The 21,824-nt window shown below is 35.0% G+C and overlaps 1 protein-coding gene across 1 annotated transcript in view; it reads right to left on the bottom strand.

The window, feature by feature from the left end:
- Nucleotides 1-6,554: 6,554 nt before the first annotated feature.
- Nucleotides 6,555-21,824, bottom strand: part of LOC131014069 (aldehyde dehydrogenase family 3 member F1-like) — a 35,723-nt gene continuing 20,453 nt past the window's right edge. Inside the window, exons 7-10 of the mRNA XM_057941991.1 lie at nucleotides 18,709-18,881; nucleotides 18,518-18,608; nucleotides 12,474-12,623; nucleotides 6,555-6,925 (exon numbers count right to left, since the gene is read on the bottom strand). Coding sequence (XP_057797974.1) covers nucleotides 6,683-6,925; nucleotides 12,474-12,623; nucleotides 18,518-18,608; nucleotides 18,709-18,881 — 657 coding nt within the window. The 3' untranslated portion in view covers nucleotides 6,555-6,682. The remainder of the gene's footprint in view (nucleotides 6,926-12,473; nucleotides 12,624-18,517; nucleotides 18,609-18,708; nucleotides 18,882-21,824) is intronic.

Here is a 21,824-nt window from a genome sequence, read left to right on the forward strand (position 1 = left end):
TTCTTTCAAGAATTGGGGTGTGATATTCGTTGTGCTTGAATTCGTGTGAAATATCTTATCAATAGTTTGCCTGTGTAGCTATTCGGTTTGAGACCTAGCGGAGATAACTATTTAGCGGATTCAGGAATGTTCGATCGATATGATTTTAACCTTGAGACCTAGCGGAGATAGGTGGATCATAGGGAGCTATTCTTATGTGCTTTTGGGAGTTAGTAAGTTTTCTTGAGACCTAGCGAAGATAGAGAATTCACTAATCTACGATCGTTGCTGCTCTAGCGAGAGTAATTGATTACTTAAGTGATCTCTCATCATAACTGAATTAAATTGGTTAATAGGATTAATAGGTTTATTATGTGAATTTAGTTAATGAAATTACTACCCTAGGATCAGTCGTTTTATCATTTGATTTTTATATCTGAATTTTTATTTTCTTTGTTTAGTATTCATTTTATTAAATCTTTCATACAGTTTGTTTGCCTGAATATTACTAGAGTCTTTTAGGATTACTTAGAGTAATTCGTTCATCAGTCCCTAAGGATACGATACTTGACTTGCTATTTATACTATGATTACACCGTGTTAGTTGCGGTATTTTTATTACTAATAAAATAGTGATCAGATACTGTCTACAAAATCAAATGATATTTGTTCGTTCCAAGTGGGTATATTATGGTGTATGTAAGGGTAGGCAGAATACACTAGTTAACAACTTTTCATACTGTTCCCTAGGCGTCTAAGGTTTTGTTCTAGGGTTTCTCTAGATTTCGTTCTCGCTTGCGAGTTTGGTTTAGGGTTCCGTCCCTTTGGTCTGCCTTCGTCGGTTCTCCGGCGTCTGGTTTCCCTTGTTTTCCCTCTCCTCTTCTCCCTTTCTTGTTGGCCCTTCCTCTCTTACTGGTTGTGTTGGGTGTGGTTTTTTTCTCTTTTCTATTTTTTGTGTCTGCAGGTCATGGAACGAGGCGGCTCCTCGCGGGGTTGTAGGTTGGATACTATTGGTGAATAATGTACTGACAGAGAGAACGAGATTGTGGATATTTCGGCTGATATTGTTGGGGAAGAAGCGCCAATTGACAGTCCTTTTGCTTGGTGGTAAGTTGATTTGTATGAAGCCACCAAATGGGTTCCATCTCTTGGAAATTATGCGCAGGTCTTGGAAAACTAAGAAGGAGTTTGGGGCAAAAGAATGGAGAAAGAACCTGTTTCTATTCACGTTTCAGACAGAAGAGGATAGGGATTGGGTCATTCATCGTCAGCCATGGCATTTTGATAATCACTTGTTCGCCATCTCCAAACTTAAGGGATCTGAACAACTATCTAACATTAGCATCGATTGTGGGAGCTTCTGGGTCAGAGCTTATGATTTACCTATGAAATGTACGCGGTCAAGTGTTCTACGTCATATTGCTGCTAAAGTTGGAGTTGTGGAAGAGATTGATACGGATACAAATTTTGCTGGATGTTTTGCCCGGTTCAAAGTGAGCCTTGATATATCGGTTCCTCTCCTTAGTGGGATCACTATCTCTTTCGAAGGACAACAGTTGTGGATTCCGCTCAAGTACAAGAATTTACCAGTGTTTTGCTATCGCTGCGGCTTGTTGAGTCATCATACGAGGGCTTATGATAAAGAAACGGATGAAGATACCAATGGGAAGCATTTTGAGGATCTTCTTTATGGGCCAATTCTCAAAGCCTCTCCTCTCAAGAGAATCCGTCAAAATAATGGATCCCCCACCCGCCTGTTTAAACCCCCAAATGCACCTCCTCCGCCCTCCTCTCTCCCCATGGACACCCAAGCTACCATTCTCACTTACAATAACGCCAGAAAACCTCGCCCCCCACCCCTCTCCTTTAACCCTACTGTCGAGAAATTCTACAAAAATCATGATTCCCAAGTCCCCATAGCTACAAACTCTGATATCACCTAATCCAAACTTGATTCCCACCCCACCACCCTTACTAATACCAAGTCTACTGATACTTCTGCCAATCTTCTAAATCGGCCTTTAGTTCCTCCAAACTTGCAGAAGGTATCACTCCTATCACTGATATTTTGGAATTTCTACAGCTCCAACAGTCTAGCAAACCCAGCCAAAATTCAAATAAAGGTGTTCAACCAGAACCATCAGTGTTGCTAACAGCTCCCTTCAATCCAAGACACTCTAGCCCTTCCAATCTGCCCACCCCACCAGCCAATCAATCCCCATGAATGACTCTAAATTCCTCACAAACTCAACCTAGCCCATCTCATCTGAACATCACTTCTGACGTTCAGTCCTCACGACTGAATGGAAAAAATTGAAATGCCTTGCCCGATCCTCTCCCTCTGAACAAGCTCAAATCATATCCTGGTGTCTGTGGAGAATGGTGTACATGATTTATGGGACTTTTGTGGTGTGTATGGCTGGAGCAAAACGGAAGAACATTACCTTACATGGGATCTTATGCTCTCGCTCAAAACTCAGGTGGCAGACAAGTGGTTGTGTGGTGGTGATTTTAACGAAATCATGTATCATTTTGAGAAAAGGGGTGGAAATATGACTGATTATGCTAGACTGGTCCTTTTCCGCGATACCATTGAACAGTGTGGTCTCGTTGATCTCGGCTTTACGGGGGATCCGTTCGCTTGGTCCAATAATCAACGAGGGGCCGATAATATTATGGAGAGGTTGGATAGGGTTTTCGGTAGCAATGATTGGATGAATATGTTCCCCAGTTTTGAAGTTTCGCATCTTTTGCGAAACGCAAGTGACCATTGTCCTCTCCTTTTATGTTTGGAGCAGACGGATAATGAAATACAATTTTGACCAAAGCCTTTTTGTTTTGAGGCGATGTGGCTTAGAGATGACAGTTGCAAGGACTTTTGTGAACAGTTATGGGGGTTCTCTCTTGGCTCTAACTCGGTGGATGATATCAGATGTAAAATTGAGAACATGGGACGTGAATTGAAAGCTTGGGAGAAAAAGGTTTTTGGTAACGTCAGAAAAAAGAGTGCTGATATTCGTGAAAAGCTGGCTGTCCTTAAGAAACCTTCCCGAGAGCCTTGGTCAAAAGATGAACAACGATGCTTGGAAGATGAGCTCGACAAACTCCAGAAGCAGGAAGAGATGATGTGGAAACAACGGTCACGTGCTGATTGGATGGCGGAAGGAGATAGGAATTCCGGTTTTTTTCATAAAGTGGCAGAGGGGAGAAAAAAGAGAAATCACATTCGTGAAATTCAAAAGGCTGATGGCAGAATGACCCGGAAGAATGACGAGATGGATGAGGTGTTTGTTCTTATTTTCAGGAGTTGTTTACTGCTGGATCTACCCATAACCCTACTGAGGTCCTTCGCTCCATTGAACCGATGGTCACAGAGAATATGAATATGGATTTGACTCTTCCTTTCACGCAGTTGGAGATTACTCAAGCTCTTAAACAGATGTCTCCTCTTAAGGCTCCTGGTCCTGATGGTATGCCTGCTATCTTTTATACTTCTTGTTGGTCTTTTGCTAAGTTTGATATTGTCCTATGATTCTTGATATCCTGAATAATGGTGCCTCTCCCGGTCCTATTAATTCCACTTTCATTTATCTTATTCCGAAAAAGAAAAAATGTGTCCATCCCTCTGAATTCCACCCTATTAGCTTGTGTAACGTGGTCTACAAAATTATCTCTAAAGTCTTAACAAATCGTCTCAAATTGTGCCTCCCTGCCATTGTTAATGAGAGTCAGTCAGCCTTCGTTCCCAGTCGCCAAATTACTGATTATGTGATGCTTGCTTTTGAGATCTTCCATATGATGAAATTGAATAAAGCTAAATCCAATGGTGTTTTTGCTTTTAAACTTGACATGGCAAAAGCTTATGATAGAGTTGAATGGGGTTTTTTGGACTCCATGATGCGCCATTTGGGTTTTGATCATAGCTTTGTTGATTTGATTATGCGTTGTGTTTCCTCTGTATCGTTTCGGGTTCTTGTTAATGGCTTTCCAGGTACAGCTTTTGAACATAGTCGTGGATTGAGACAAGGTGACCCTTTGTCACCTTTTTTGTTTCTTTTCTGTGCTGAAGCATTATCTGGACCTCCCCGCCGAGCTGAAACTCAAAATATGCTTCATGGCGCTTGCCTTTGTCGGTCGGCACCTAAGGTGAGTCATCTTCTTTTTGCAGACGATTGCATTATTTTTGGAAGGACCAAAGTTGGTGAAGTGGAGGCTGTTCAGAAGATCTTGTAGAGTTATGAGGCAATTTCTGGTCAAAAGGTAAACTTGGACAAATCTAACATTTTTTTTTAGTGGAGGTGTGTCTGAAGAGTTACAGGTGTGTCTTGCCGGTCTTCTGGAAGTGAATAGAGGTGGATAAAGTTCTACTTATCTTGGGATTCTGAGTATTGTGGGGAGGTCAAAATGTGAGATTTTCCAAATGTTAGTGGATAGAGTGAGGAAGAAAGCAAAGGATTGGAAGAGAAGATTTCTGTCAGGCGCAGGAAAGATGGTACTCATTAAATCTGTACTTCAATCCATACCATCTTATCTAATGAGTTGCTTTGCCATCCTAGAACAGATTTGTCAAAGAATTAATAGTGTGGCGGCAAACTTTTTCTGGGGACAAAAACACGATGAGAAACGTATTCATTGGAAGAGTTGGAAGAAGTTATGTATGGATAAAGGAGATGGAGATTTGGGTTTCAGAGATATAACTCTTTTTAATAAAGCTTTGCTTGCTAAACAAGCTTGGAGGTTGCTCACTAATGAGTCCTCGTTTATTGCTCATTCTCTTAAAGCACGTTACTACCCACATAAGGATTTGCTTCTTGCTAGAAATGCTCATAATCCATCGTTTGTCTGGAAAAGCATTCTAGGGCGAGAATTACTTGAGGCTGGTGTGGCTTGGAAGATTGGCAATGGCGAGCGTATACGCATCGGCGCGGATCCTTGGTTACCTAAGGGAAATGGCTTGTTCGAGGTGGCTAAGGTGGCAGATAAGGCAAAAAATCATAACGTTAAGAGTCTGTTGGATGATGATGGTTCCTCTTGGGATTTGCAGAATCTGGAGGAAACTTTGAATGGGGATGATCGTTGGAGAGTGATGGCTCAACTACGGAGTAGTCCCCATGATCGAGACAAACCTTTTTAGCCGGGAGGTCATCTCAATATGTACTCGGTTAAGGCGGGATACAAATTAGCTCTTGAGCAGAAAATGAGAATGGAGGCTTCTTCTTCTTCCTCTTCTTGTGGGGAACTGTGGAAGTGGATTTGGAATTTGGAGGTGATACCGAAGGTTAAGTTATTCATGTGGAAATGTCTTGCTAATGCGATTCCTACAGCCATGGGTCTTCGTAGCTGTAAATTTAGATGTTGATGTTGGGTGCCGTAGATGTGGTCTTCATGAGGAATCTTTAGAGCATGTTCTTAGGGAGTGTGATTGGGCAGCTACTTTGTGGTCGGTCTCGTCGTTACGTCTCCCACCATTACCCGGAGAGTGTTCGATTGCTGATTGGTTTGAGAAGATTCAAAGCTTCCCTTCAAGACAGACCCATGCTCTCTTTGCAACGCTTGCATGGTCCATCCGGTACTCGAGAAATATGTTTTTCTTCCAACAAAAAATGATCTCCCATTTTGAGTGTTTGACGATGGCGTTTAGGGCAATGTGGTCGCCTCCAAATCGTGCGAGCAATTAACAATCTCAGGCCCTTATTGTTGTTTGTGACAGGGATGGGCAGAGGAAGGTCTCGTGTGATGTGGCTTGGCACGGAGGTTCTGGGATTAAGATTGGGGTGGTTATATCGGAGGGTGGAGGTGAGGTGGTGAGTTGTAGATTTGGCTTTATTCAGGGGAAGTTTTCTGTTCTTGAAGGCGAAGCCTTGGCCATTCTTGAAGGTCTGAATCTGTGCCGAGAAAGAGGAGTTGAAGATGCCATAATTGAGACTGATAGCCAATCTCTCTACTGGATGCTGCTCAAGAGAGAAGAAGACTTATCCTATCTGGGTAATACGTTGCAAGCTATAACGCGGAAGATGGACTCTCTAACCCATACGTCTCTCAGTTGGACGCCTCGTGAAGGAAACGCTATTGTCGATAAGTTAGCCTCTTTTGCTTTGGGTAATTTTGCACCTTTGTCGACTAGTTTGATGCCGACTGTTGCTGTAAACATTCTTTCTTCTTAATGGATGTTTCTTTCGGTTCTCAAAAAAAAAAAAACTTTTCATACGTAAAAGTTTTAGACATAATGTCACACCTCAATTCTTTAAGGAATAATTATAATCGATGTGTGATGAATTCGTATAAATAAACAAGGGGAAATCTTGTTGAAATCCGAATAATAGGTTAACAAGTCCAGCTACGCCCCTTTGGATCATAAGTTTTATTTCATGCTTCTGATAACCGATATTCATTAGCATAAAACTAGGAATTGAGAGTTTAAGCTAAGTGTAAACTGTCTCCAAGTATTTGTTCTTGTCCGAAAAATGTTACTACATGGGATTAGAATGTGAATGCCACACATAAAATACAATACATGAAATCAATATAGTTACACATATTTAAATATTGCGACATGACTAAAAGATATCATTATGTGACTAATGTGTCCTTTGCATCTTTATTATCAACTGTAGCTTAATTTTGCCTTATTCAAATCAATTATACAAATTAAAAGAAAATAAAAAATAGTTCACAATTTAGAGCGACTTGCTCAAAATGGGAGCTATTTTGATCTTTTGAAGCCCAAAATGATTAGAAGAATTCCGAAATAATCAAATCTATAGGCAAATCTAAAGAGTTGTAGCTTTTGCTCATTCCATGGAGGATATCTGAACCAAAAATCTATTAAGAAGCTTCTTTTTATAATGGCCTTCTCATGAGAAAACATATCAAATGAATATTTTCCGTGATATCTGCCGAATCCACTCTCTCCAACTCCTCCAAAAGGAATACAATCTCCAACATACTGCACCAAATAAACAATAAAAATTCATACTCCCAATAAATAACTTTGCAAATTCAAAACATTATATGGATCCGTTTTTTTTTTTAAAGTAAAAGATTATATCATTGTATGGATCCGTTTCAGAAAAAAAAAAAAAAAAAAAAAAAAAAAAAAAAGGACTATATAGATAGATCTTTTAACTTTAGTTAGTATATATAAATCCTAATCTCATTCACATGTCTTAGATATATGATGGATAAGAGTACATAATTTTTTATTTAAGAAGATCAATAATGGTTCCTCATTTCCTCCGTGGTGACTCGAACCCTTGACCTATTGGTTAGAAGGGAAACGTCTTGTCAACTGAGATGTTCTTCGTTGTCTAGGTAATATGCAACTTATCTCTTCCTATTTCCTATTTTATTGCTTGTTTGGTTCAAGTAGAGGAATGAAAATGAAATAAATCAAATAAAGGGTTGGGGGGGGATGGTAGAAATAATTGTTACTTTTATTTAGTTCAACAATGAATGGAATCACTAGTAAAGGATTTCCTTTCTTTTGTTTCTCCCGTATTTTGAGGGTAATGCATTGGGAGTTACCTTCAAGTAAGGATAATGGTTAACTCATCACTATGATGAAATTGAGGCTTATTATAAAAGAAAAAGGAAAAATATCATCCCTTGAAAGCACAAAGACGCAGACTAATGGCACGAAACTTGGAAAGAGATCGTAAAACCAAAGAGAACTAAACAAAAAACACCAAATCAATACCTAATGTAAGGATAATCATCCATTTCATCCGACCAACGTCCATAGACAATATTATTCATGGCACGCATACTAGGACTATTACTAAGATCAACTACAAAGTTCATTGGCTTGTAACCTATTTATCCCGCATTCTTGAGGCGACTTTTTATGCTACCTTCCAGAGCTGCATGCATAGACTCCTTTCCCATTTCCGGAACCCTTTGGACGACCACGTCCTCGCTTCGGCTCTGGGAGCATCAGCATCCCCTGATTCACCTACTCCTCTAAACGATTAATACGACTAGCAATATCCTCTGGAGAAGGAGTTGACTGCCTATCACCGGAGCTCAATCCAGAACTATTCTCCTGCTGATCAATCGACTGCTGAATAGCCGGAGAAGTAACCTTCCCTAATCCTTCCACCCCAGCCGCAACAACAATCGGCCCACTGGTTTCAGCCACATACAAATCAGCACCTTGATGCTCTCCCCGAAATTCATCAATCATCGCACCATGCTCACCACTATTTCCTCATCCACACTTTCCTCATCAAGAATGACCAATAATCTTACAATGTGAGCAGAAAAAATACATCATCTCAAAACCAAACTCAATCTAAAAAGAGGTATTACCATCATCAATGTACATAGAGTTCAGAATCGGGCGAGCCATGTCCACTTCGACAAGAATCCGAGCGAATTGTCCTACTTCGGCGTTAGCCGAAGCGTGATCAATGCGAATAGGATGGCCCAACGCTATTCCAATTCCTGTAATCACCTCAGGGTTCCAGAATTCCCAAGGCAGATAGTATATACGAACCTATATTTGAGTTAACAACGACGATTCTTTGTATGAGTCAAAGTAACGAATCTATTCACGGAGACGGATATGGCTAAAAGACAGCTCCTGATCAGATTATTTTTAACTCTAAGTTTATCCCCCAACGTTGAGAATTTCACTGTGAAATAACCCTTCGCCATAGGGACGAACTTGTAATTGAAGGAATCCCAGATACGTTGTAATTCGCGAGTAAACTCCGCAAACGGATGCGGCTTGCATCCCTTACAAAGTACAAGATGACCAATGAGGGCACATTGCTTGAGATCATCCAATTGATCCTGAGAAGATGGAGGAACCGACAACGTAACAATATCTCTCTCTCTAGTGGGATTCAGTGCCCGGAACCTGTGAGCCGGAACATCAGGCTTCTTCACCAAAATAGGTTTGACATCCGCTGCCTTAGAAACAGCAGCAGTAGTAATCGACGCATAGGAAGGCTTCTCTGCACCCTCCGGATTTTGGCCTGTGGTAACAGTAGGAGAGACATGGAAAGCCTCGGCATCTGCTGGAGAGTCCTTAGCCAAAGCCAGAGGGCCATTGGGCGAAGCAGTGGCTAGTCACGCCACCACGTGTGGAGGAGTAACAGAGACTACTCCCTTCGCCGTGTGTAATGCAATCGCAAATCCAGTCACCCTAGCGACGTCGGGCGACCCTGCGGCCATAGCAGTGCGCACAAGATTGTGTCGATCAAAGTTGGCAGAAACTGGAGGGAGTTGAGACCTCCCTTATCAGGCGAAACTTGGAAGAGACCAGAGGCCATCTCCGGCAAGAATGGCGACGGCCGGCTAGAGTAGGGTTAGGGTTTCAAGAGAGTGGTCAACTCATCACCCAAACTAAATAAGTAATAGATTCAATTAATTGTAAACTAATCAAATAATTCGTATTCGATTCGATATTCGAATTTTGATATTCGTATTCGATAAATATTCGATTCGAAATATACATATTCGATTCGATTCGGTTATTATTTAAATATGAATACAAAATCACGATATTCGATACTTTTCAATTCGTTTACAACCCTACTCCAAACAAGCCCAACCAAACATGGGCTTAATAGGGTTTCCATCAAGAAGTCTGAGTATATCTATATTTTTTGCACTTAATCTTAAACAAAAAAGTGCACAATGCTTAGCATAAAAGTACACAATCGTACACTCTAAAGTGCATATATAAATTTTAAAAATTACTCCCTCCGTCCACAAAAAAAGTATGGTATTTTTGTCATTTTAATATGTACACAATAACTATGGCCTTTTAAAATAGACATGCCCTTATAATTTCAACCTCATGTACACTCAATATTTACCAAAAAACTCATCTCACAAATCATTTATTAATTACCTAACAAATAAAATTTATTGGGTCCTTTTTTCACTTTATACATATTTTTCAACCAGTTATTGAAATTCATGTCCTTCAAACCATACTACACTTTTGATGAATGACGGAAGTATAAGTTATCTGAGAGCGAACATAAAATGTATAAAAGTGCACAAAGATAAGCACATAAGTGCATATGTAAATCAATGTTTTTATAAATTATCTTGAAATGATTTTCTTCGATTTTTAAGGAATGGGTGTATTCATACTTTTATAAGGAAATATATAGGGAGAGGTTCAAGAAAGAACCATTAAATAAAAGAAGAACGGAGAACCATTTTCAGCCATTCGATCATCAAGATCTACGGTGAATGCATCATCTTGTTAGATAAATGTAGATCCTGGATTCGAATCCTGGAGTGAGCAATCTTTCTTATTTTTTTGAGTGCATTAATTTTAACAGCGAAATGCATTAATTTTTACAGTGGATGCATTAGATTTGATGGTTTTCAAGTTCTCACAAATAATGTAGTTCTCTCTAGAACCACACCCTATATATATATATATATATATATAGGGGAGGGCTACAGTGAAAACGCTTCTTAAAATATAAATATAAACATTTTTTAATGTACGAATTTTATTCAACATGGTTACGAATTGTGAAAAATAAATTTTTGCTACCTTTGGGATTCGAACCCAGGACCACGAATTCATCCAACAAGGTTACGAATCAACCGTAGATCTTGATGATCTAAGGGCTGAAAATTATTTATATTTTATATTTTAAGAAGTATTTTTATTTTAGCCCTCCCCTATATATATATATATAGGGAGAGGTTCAAATAAGAACCACTAAATAAAATTAGAACAGAGAACCATTTTAAACCATTCGATCATCAAGATCTACGGTGGATGCATCATCTTGGTGGATGAATGCAGATCCTGGGTTCGAATCTTGAAGGGAGCAAAAAAATTATTATTTTCGGATGCATTAAATTTAATAGCGAATGCATTAATTTATATAGTAGATGCATTGATTTTAATGGTTCTTATGTTCTCACGATAAGTGTGGTTCTCACTATAACCGCACCCTATATATATATATATATATATATATATATATATATATATGGGTGGGGAACCATGACATCTTAAAATAAGAAATAAGAGCAATTTTAAATATATGAATTTTATGTAGAACTCGTATGAATTCGTTGTATAAGGGTATGAATTGTGAAAAATATTTTTTTCCTACCTTTGGGATTCGAACTCAGGACCATTAATCCATCCAACATGATTACGAATTAACCGTAGATCTTGATGATCTAAGGGCTGAAAATGATTCTTATTTTATATCTTAAGAAATGCTCTTATTTTAGCCCTTCCCTATATATATATATATATATATATATATATATATATATATATATATATTGTTGAAATATTTATATAATGATTTTTTATATATTTAGTTTTTAAATATATCATGACTTTTAGATTTTTAATGGTTTTTAGATATAGAAATTGATTAAAATTTAGAAAAAAATAAGAATGAATGAGAATTGAGGAAAATTAGAATGGAGTGATTATACAATGTCAGGTAGAATAGGAATTATTTTGCTTTAATATATATAATAATAATAATACATACCCTTTCACGTTTCTTATTCCAAAATTTGGATCCTTGTTAATTTAATCTGGCGTGTCCAAATCTACTTAGCCCACGTTTGGTTGGATGTTTTTAGAGGTTGGAAAGGGAATCAAGTAATTGAATCCATTTCTTGTTGTTTGGTTTGGGTAATGAGATAATCATTATACCCTTACTAATGTTTCATTTTCATTGTTAAACCAAAAACTCAATAAAAGTAATGGTTATTGTTACCATTCCACTCCTTTATTTGATTCAATTCTCTTTCCATTCCTCTACTTGAACCAAACGAGCACTTAATCTATGATCCATATACTACATAAGAAATAGTATACATCAAACCTTGGCTCAATATATAAATATATATGATGTATTATATTATAATATTACTCTCAAGTAAGATATTTAGGAGCGATGCGATAGACGAATCAAATTTTGAAAACTAGGTGTTTTAATATATTACTATAGATTTAATTAGTTCAGGTGTCAAATGACACGTTTAAAAGTGTGTAAAGGTGTGGACCATATTATTTGTAGTATGAAATCATTTCCAAATGACAAGATCAACATGACAACAGGACAACGAAAAAAGAAAAACATGACAAGAGATCAATGGGATGGGGAAGTACTACAAGCTTAATTAGTTCAAGTGTGAAATGACACGTTTAAAAGTAAAAACAAAAAAGAATAATAATAATAATAATAATAATAATAATAATAATAATACTTTAATTTTTGTATTGAATGTATTTGCATTATATAGTATGAAACTAATATGATGATCAAATTTTAACACAGAAATATACGAGCCAATTTTCACAAATCATAATCCAATTAGTTGTAATTTCAATAAACATAAAATATATATATATATATAAACCCTATTTGTAACAAGCAAAAACATATGGACATAATTTCGGAAAGAAAAGCGAATGGATTAGAATAAAAAATATTTTAATTTCAATATACTTAAAAGATAACCTTAAAGATGAGAGATAAACTTACTTGAATGATGGCGTCATTAAACACAACGCTTCCTGAAGATGTTTGGGACAATAGTTTTTTCTTCATGTTTTCATTATTTGTGAATGCGTATATGGTCAGTCCTCTAGGCCTCGCACTAATAAATTCAATGCTGTCTTCAATATTCTCTAACTGCCAACAACAACAAAAGACAGCACTTAGTTCCACTAATTAAGTTTTGAAACTGCCTCTACTTTGCATGTGCATTGATAATCTACGTTGTTGAGACAAGTTCATAAATTACATTGCCAGTCAATACTCTATTGTTTAAAAATATTATAAGTACGTAACTAAATTGTTACATTTTTAAGTGATTCCTACAAGACCGAAAATACATATACGTGAGCCCTTTAATGCAGTGGCTTTCACCGAATTTTGGTCTTACATACTAATTAAATTTTTTTACCTAAAATGTTTATAATGTTTAAATGACTTTTATATTAAATGATGTAACTAGAATGTCTACGCCACATCAACTAGTAGCAACAATCTTATTAATTTGTCACTTTTGCTAGCCATAATTCCATTAATTCATCAAGGAATCGACAATCGTGTGAAAGAGAATTTGAGAGGTAAATTTATTATCCACACATCAACTATTGAAAATTATTGTATTTAGAGGTAAATTTTTTAATTTATCCACAAAAATAGAATTAAGTGAAAACTTATGTATTTAGAGGCAATTTCACTATTATAAAAGCAGCATTAACAATCGAAAAATTGATTCTTAAAAATGAGAATTTGGTCGGTAAATTGGTTAACAGCTGAATTAATGATTGATTATGATTAAAAAAACAGAATTAACGATTTATTTGAGGTTGTCACTATTTCAATGGTCGTCCCCCCTCTTTTAGTCACCGAATTTTGGTTCGTTAATTTTAAGGACATAAAATTCGGTTATTATAAGTACTGATTTTGATTTCAAATTTTCGCCATTTTTTACAATCGAATTTTCGATCCTGAATAAATGACTGAAAATTTGATAGTTAAAAAAATAGAAATAAAAATCAAAAACGAGGGTTGGTTTTAAAATAGTAAAAAAAATTAAAATTTTACGATTATTGTTAAAAAAATTAATATATTCTCACCGATTTTAAAATAATAATAAAAACTATTGCTCCCTCCGTCCCAACTTTTAGTATCCAACTTTCCTTTTTCGGTCGTCCCACATTTTAGTATCCATTTCTATTTTTGGTAAAAGTAGGTGGGGCCCTTACTCCACTTTAATTATTTTAACTCTCACATAAAATATGGGACCCTTATTCCACTCATAACACATCAATCACTTTATTAAAACCCGTGTCGATCTCAACTGGATACCAAAAGTCGGGACGGAGGGAGTACTTATTATGTCCACCAATTCTTGACACGTTTTACCATTTTGGTTCGTCCACCAATTCTTGACTCATTTCATTTTTAGTAAGGTTTTAACTCACAATAACATGAAATGGCCTTATTCAACTCGCAACGCAATTCATCAATTTCTTAAAACTCGTGTCATTATGAAATTGGTCAAGAAATAGTGGATGTTGGGAGTAATATTAATGACCGATTTTAAGTATAAAAAAAATTAAAGATATATATATATATATATATATATATATATATATATATATATATATATATATATATATATAAACTCACTTATGGTGATCTATCTGCAGAAATTACTGCAGAAGGAATCATTCTTTGTAATGATATCAAGCTAAAACGGCAGCTTGAATTATATTGGAGATTTTTGTAAACAGATTGGATTACCATCTGAACATCAGTATTCTAAAAAGATAAAGAAAAAGCATAAATTTAAAAATAAACAAAAGCTTTATTCTAAAGATTTTTAAAAATCAAAACCTGTTAAAAAACGTTATCCTAAAAGGATATATATATATATATATATATATATATATATATATATATATATAGGGGTGGGCTACCGTGAGAGCACATCTTAAAATAAGAAATAAGAGCAATTTTTAATGTATGAATTTTATGTAGAACATATATGAATTCGTTGTATACAAGTACGAATTGTGAAAAATAAATTTTTGCTACCTTCGGGATTCGAACTCAGGACCATAAATCAATCCAACAGGATTATGAATCAACCGTAGATCTTGATGATCTAAGGGCTGAAAATGATTCTTATTTTATATCTTAAGAAATGCTCTTATTTTAGCTCTTCCCTATATATATATAGGGCAAAGTTCTATAGAAATGCAAATATAGGCAGAGAAAGAAAACAGAATCTCAGCCGTTGATTTTATTTAATCTAACGGTCAGCGTTCGTTCATTCAACGTTCAACACAGAATTTTGTTGAACATGAACAGCCATGGAACCCCCTAGCCCCCAAAACTTCAACAAATTATTTGTACGTTCAACAACATTAACTGACATGTTCAATGTTTCTGATTTTCCTGTATAAGCTATGTTTCTGTAGAACGTGACCATATATATATATATATATATATATATATATATATATATATAAGAAAGGACTACCATGAAAATACTTCTTAAAATAAAAATAAAAACGTTTTTCAATATACGAATTTTATGTAGAACACGTACGAATTCATCCAACAAGATTACGAATTGTGAAAAATAAATTTTTGCTACCTTTGGGATTCGAACTCAGGACCACGAATTCATCCAATAGGGTTACGAATCAACCGTAGATCTTGATGATCTAAGGGCTGAAAATAATTTATATTTTATACACTTAAGAGTGTTTTTATTCTAGCCCTCCCCTATATATATATATATATATATATATATATATATATATATATATATATATATACACACACACATGTGTGTGTGTATGTGTGTATGTGTGTGTGTGTATATATATATATATATATATATATATATATATATATATATTATTTTGAAGAAGAAAACACGATATTTGACCACTAATTAAAAAAACACAAAGTCTGGTAATTTTTTATGTTTTATGACTATTTTGCCCTTAATTATGGCAAACTAGATTTGGGTCGGATTCGGGTTTGCGCACGGGAAAGACACACATGGCACTATTAGTGTCATTAGTGCCATATACTCAGTGCTGCACGAATGGTACTTATGGCCATATTAATACCATTAGAGCCATATGAATGGTACTTATGGCCATATTAGTGTCATTAGTGTCATATACTTGTGTGCTGATATTATTTAGATGTGTACAGTTATATGACCATTTTGAATACTTCCCCGTAGGATTTATATTATCATTTATGATTTAGATTCCCTATTTAAGGTTTAGATTATCATTTAGGATTTAGATTCTCCATTTAGTGTGCTGCACAAATGGTACTTATGGTCATATTAGTGCCACTAGTGCCATATACTCTCTTATGTAGTGTTGCACGAATGGTACTTATGGTCATATTAGTGCCATATTCTTAGTCTTTTTTTTCGGTTGGCACATATGGCAACGCCCAAACCCGAATTCGACCCGAATCCGGTCCGCCCTAATTGAGGGCAAAATAGTCTTTACACGTAATAAATGACCAGATTTTGTATTTTTCCAATTAATGGCCAAATATTGTGTTTCCTTCTTCAAAATGGTTATTTCAAAAGCGCCATATATATATGTGTGTGGGGGGGGGAGGGGGGTTAGGGTATAAATACTTCTTAATATATAAAATATGAACTAGTTAACATGTATGAATTCTATGTAGAATATGTATGAATTCGTTGTGTAACTATATGAATTGCGAAAATTAATTTTTTTACTACCTATGAGATTCGAACTCGGGACCATGAATTTATCCAATAAGATGATGAATTAACCGTAGATCTTGATGATCTAAGAATTGAAAATGGTTCTTATTTATATTCTAAGAGGTGTTTTTATTTTAGCTCATCACTATATACACACTCACACACACACACACACACACACACACACATATATATATATATATATATATATATATATATCTATACTATATTAAAACAGCAGTTTTCAATTAGAAATTGATTTCAAATCAATTTGAAAATTGAATGGCGATTTTGTAGTTAAGACAAAATTGAAGATTTATTTATAAACTCTATTTATTCTTTTCATTTTCTTTTCTTTAACTTCTTATTTTTTTTGTTTTATTTATTTCTAAAATTATGAAATTCGATTAATTATAAAATATTCAATATGCCTATCAAATTAAAGATCACGATAAGAGCTTTAATTTGATATAGTTTATGTAAATATAAGATTTAAAATGTAAAAATTATATTAGTTTAAATATTAAAATTTTAAAAATTTCTCTCTCCTCTCTCATCTTTTTTTTACTAAATCTATTCTTTAATTCATTTTTCATTATTTTTTAATTTTGTAAACTTTTTTTTTTACGATTCATAATTTAAAATAAAATATTAAAATATTTAAGTCAACTAACTCACATTTCTAACAAACGTTTATTTACAGTTCTAGAATCTATAAAAAGGGTTTTATTTTCTTTTTCTTTATCTTTTTATTTCTTTGTTTGTTCCTTTCAAAATTTTTGAAATTCGTTTAATTATAAAATATTTAATATGCATATTAAATTAAAGATTGTGATAAGAACTTTAATTTGATATATTTTATTTATAATATAAAATTTATATTTATTTAAAAATTAAAATTTTTAAAAATTATCTCTCCTCTCATTTTTTTTGAATAATTTTTTTAATTGTTTAAATTTTTAATTTTTTAACTTATTTTTTTTTATTTACATAATATCAATTTTTTTTATTATTGTGGATTCTTTTTTTTTCAATATTCAATAAAATATATTTAATTAGTTAAAGTTAATTTTTTTTATTATATGTATAAATGTGATATTGAGTTGTTATCAATTTTATATAAATTTAGAAATATAAAAATATTTCCCGTGCATTGCACGGGGTGCAAATGCTAGTATATATATATATATGAGATGACTAAAATAAGTATACTTCTTAAGATATAAAATAAGAATCATTTTTCGCCCTTAAATCATCAAGATTTACGGTTGATTCATCATTCTGTTGGATGAATTCATGGTCCTGAATTCGAATCCCAAAGGTAATAAAAATTTATTTTTTGCAATTCAAACCTTTATACAACGAATTCATACATGTTTTACATAAAATCCATACATTTTTCCTAGCTCTTATTTCTTATTTTAAGAGGTGCTCTCACGGTAGCCCTTCCCTATATATATATATATATATATATATATATATATATATATATATATATATATATATATATATACACACATATATATATTCGAATCTCATAGGTAGCAAAAAAATTATTTTTTCACAAATCATATAGCTATACAGTACATTTATATGTGTTTTACATAAAATTCATACATTTTAGTTAATTCATATTTTATATGTTAAAAATTGTTTACACCCTAGTCGGTCGCCTATATATATATATATATTAGCGATCGATTTTAAAACAATAAAAAGTTTAATATTAACGATGATTCAAAAAAAATTAATATTAGCATTCAAATTAGCGATCAAAAATACTAAAAGATAATAATATTAATCACCAAAATATCGATCGATTTTAAAATAATTTAAAAAATAATACTCCCTCCGTCCACGAAAGAACTTCTTATCTTTCCTCTTTGGGACGTCCACAAAAGAACTTCCTACTTATTTATGGACTATACCCCACCACTTATAATCCTCTTACTTTTCACTTTTCACAACTCTCAATATTAATTATAACACCTTTTCACCACTCCCAATACACTCAACTACCTTTTATCCACTCTCAATACACTCAACAATAGTTTTTCTTAAAACTCGTGTCACTCCCTCCTAGAAAGTTCTTTCATGGACGGAGGGAGTAATATTAATGATTGAATCAAAAAAAAATTATTGTAATTTTTTTTTTCAAAAACAAAAAATCATTTCGATCGCTAACGGATCACTAAAAGTTTTAATTAATGATAGGTAATTTCGGCTTTTAAATTCGAAGACTAAAATCGGCAATGGATCACTCCTTAATTAACATATGTAAAAGATGGGTATATCTCACAGTGATTATGGGAAGCAATGGACCAAAGACTTCTTCCGTCATGATTTCAGCTTCAAGTGGAGGATCTAACAGTAATGTTGGTTCTATGTAACTGCAAGAAGATATTAATAATATATACAAATAGTTATGATTTGCACCGAAACATTTATAGAGCTTAAGGCAAGAAAAAGAATACTTGATTATTTTCTTACAGATTATCTTCATCCAGCGATCCACCATGAACAACACAAGCTTTGACCATTGAATCATTAAGAAGACGGCTTAAACGCCCAAAATGAGTTTTGTTAATTATTCTTGCAACTGTTTTCGATTCCTTTGGATTTTCCCCAAACATTTTCTGAATCTTTGCCTTGAGCAGTTCTACCTGAATAAAACAGAAAGTACGATCAAAATAAGCATATACTGATAAAAAAAAAATCACATTTGTCCCACTTTCAGTGTCCTACTCCGGCCTACTGTATTTTTTTCACAGATTTTTATTCCAGCTATAAGCATACAATTTCAGATATATTAGCTTTCATCTTTCATATGTTCGTGTGTGTGTATACATATATATATATATATATATATATATATAAGCTTATGTATATTTTACTAAATCAGCCCATGTTAAAGAAAAACATACATGAATTTTTGGAATAACTTTTCACAAGTTTTACATTTACATAAATGCTTTTAAGAAAAACTGTACTAGTAAATAGAAGAGAAGAAGAAGAAGAATGCTATATGTTTGTTGGGTGTGTAAGCCGGGTCTGGAGAGGGTCGACGGACGGCGGTGGTGGCTGATTTAGGCAGGGGAAGAGGGCGGCGGCCGTGGCACCGCTGCGGTTGCCGGAGAGTGCAGACGGTGAGTTGAGCAGGGGCTCGGCGAGCCTGAATCCGAGAGGGAGACAGAGGCGGTGAGAGATGAGGGAGTACAGGCACATCGGCGGTGAGGAGTCGTTGGTGCCGGAGGTGGAAAGAAAGGTAGATCGAGGGAGATGGGAAAGGAGATGGTTCCCGGTGACCGTTTCGATTTGTGGGTGTGTGAGTCTTGACCATGGTTGTGAGTTAGAGAGAGATCTGTGAACAGGGGCTGGATTGGCAACGGTGGTGGTGGTGGCTGTCGCCGGAAATTTAGAGGGAGAAAGAGAAAGACAGAGAGAGATGAGGGCGGCGGTGGTACGCCGGCGACGCGCCGGCGAATTTGTAGGCAGCGGCGGCGGCGTGAGATGAGAGGAAGGGAGAGAGAGTGGCGAGAAGGAGAGAGGGAGACCGATGGGAGTGGTGAGAGAGAGAGAATGCTGAGAGAGAGAGGGAGAAAAGAAAAGGGAAGTGGGCTTGGACTATTATGTCTTGGACTTTCAACTGAGATAAGATATGGACTTATTTAGATTACATTTTATTTATTAATTTGGGCTGTCCATTTATTGATCTAGCTGGACTAAATTTATTTACAGAAATAGAGCTGCATCTTTAAATACTAATATGGGCCTATTTAATTGAGCTCGTTTAAATATTGATCATGCGAATTTCATCATAGATTTTATGTGCATACAAATTACGTGAATTATATGCTATGAGATATAACGAAGTGATGAGATTATATTATGCCTTTGAAAGAAATATTTGTGCATCGAATTTATTTTCAAGTTAAAAAGTTTTATGAAAAGTCAAGCAAGGGTATTGTTGGTGTCCTTAACTCAAGAATTTAGTTTTTAATTATTTATTTACTAAATTTTGGAAACCCGGCGTGATGAATCAAGTATGTTTAGTACATCCACTAAGACTTTAAGTTAGCTTCACGAGATCTATTAAGAATAGAATTTCTTGTAGGCTTTATGAACCAAGGGGATTAGCGCTGCTTTCCCAAGACGAGTTTATGTGATTATGATCTTCAAGCTTTGCCTATCCAGGTGGGCATTACTTTTACTATACGTATATAGAGATCCCCTGCGTGTCGTAGGCCTCTTATACGAATGAATGCATGAGATGATCTGACTGTTAATTTCAGTTTCATATATATATCAAATGAGTTTAAATGTTACGTTCAAACAAGTTATTTCATGACAAAATCTTTGAGTTAAAGTTATTTCAAGTATTGTCTTGCCATAAAATGTTTAAATTTTAGTATGATATCTATCTGCTTTGGCTTTGCCAATGATGCAATCGAATTCGGGTCCTGAGCAGTTGATAGCTATCCTGCCAGGACTAGTGTACACCAGTGACCGTGAGTCATCTAGCGGGTTGGCCGGTCAAGTGACCGTGAGAGGTGGCCACCTCTCCGGCACACAGTTTCAGATATGATAGATTACAAAAGAACTTAGTCTGATCAGACGAACTTTAAGAATCACAAATGAACTTAGTAAGCTTGGGCCTTTTTAGCGAAAAACTCCCTTGCTGTACTGATTATGATGGCATGACAATTTATAGTTTTGAAGCATGTATTTTTATACTTAGGCATACGTGCCCACTGAGTATTTTTATACTCAGCCCTGCATGTATTTCTAAATGTGCAGGTTGAGCAGCTGATGGAATGGAATGATGTTGAGCGGGTGTTCCTTTGATTATTTCAAGAAATGTAACCTTGAGTATACATCTTCATATGTATATCTCACACGTTTTCCGCTGCAAAACACTTTGATTAGGATAGCTCTATGTTATGACGTTGTGATACGTGTTATTGGGTAAACCACCTTAATCAGTTTTCATTTATGTGTATGTTTTATAAGTATCCAAATAATCATATATGATCCTAGCATTTTATCTATGAGTGACATTTCCATATACTTTAATGTTAAGTAATTGTCCATTTCTATTTCTTATTGTTCACCCCAAGTCATAACCCCGGTTAACCCGTCATTGGGATAGTGGGCTGTGACAGAGTGGTATCAGAGCGGTTCGTTCGCTCTGGCCCTAGAAACCTTATTCTAAAGAGTCGAGTCTAGTTTGATTCTTTATACTTACATGGGTTCATATGGCACCGCTCAACACTCCATTGCATCGTGCTCAATCAAGGAAAGAAGGTAACTGCAGTTTCAACGTTTTAAAGATGTTAATGTTCTAAATGCTTCATGAATATGTTTATGTGAAGAGCATGTTATGATGAAATGTTGAATGTTTTGCCTTTCATGGCATATTTTCGCAGTCTATGATGTTATGATCAGATGAATGATAGAAAAGTGACATATGTTTTCCCAGAGAACATAGATTGCTATAAGATGCATGATCACAATTTCAAAAGAACATAGACTACTAGATTAGTAGGATATCTCTACAATCTAGATTCTTAAGGTGATGATTTAGAATAATGAAAGAGAACTTAGAA

This window comes from Salvia miltiorrhiza, chromosome 3, assembly GCF_028751815.1.
Source record: "Salvia miltiorrhiza cultivar Shanhuang (shh) chromosome 3, IMPLAD_Smil_shh, whole genome shotgun sequence".
Lineage (NCBI taxonomy): Eukaryota > Viridiplantae > Streptophyta > Magnoliopsida > Lamiales > Lamiaceae > Salvia > Salvia miltiorrhiza.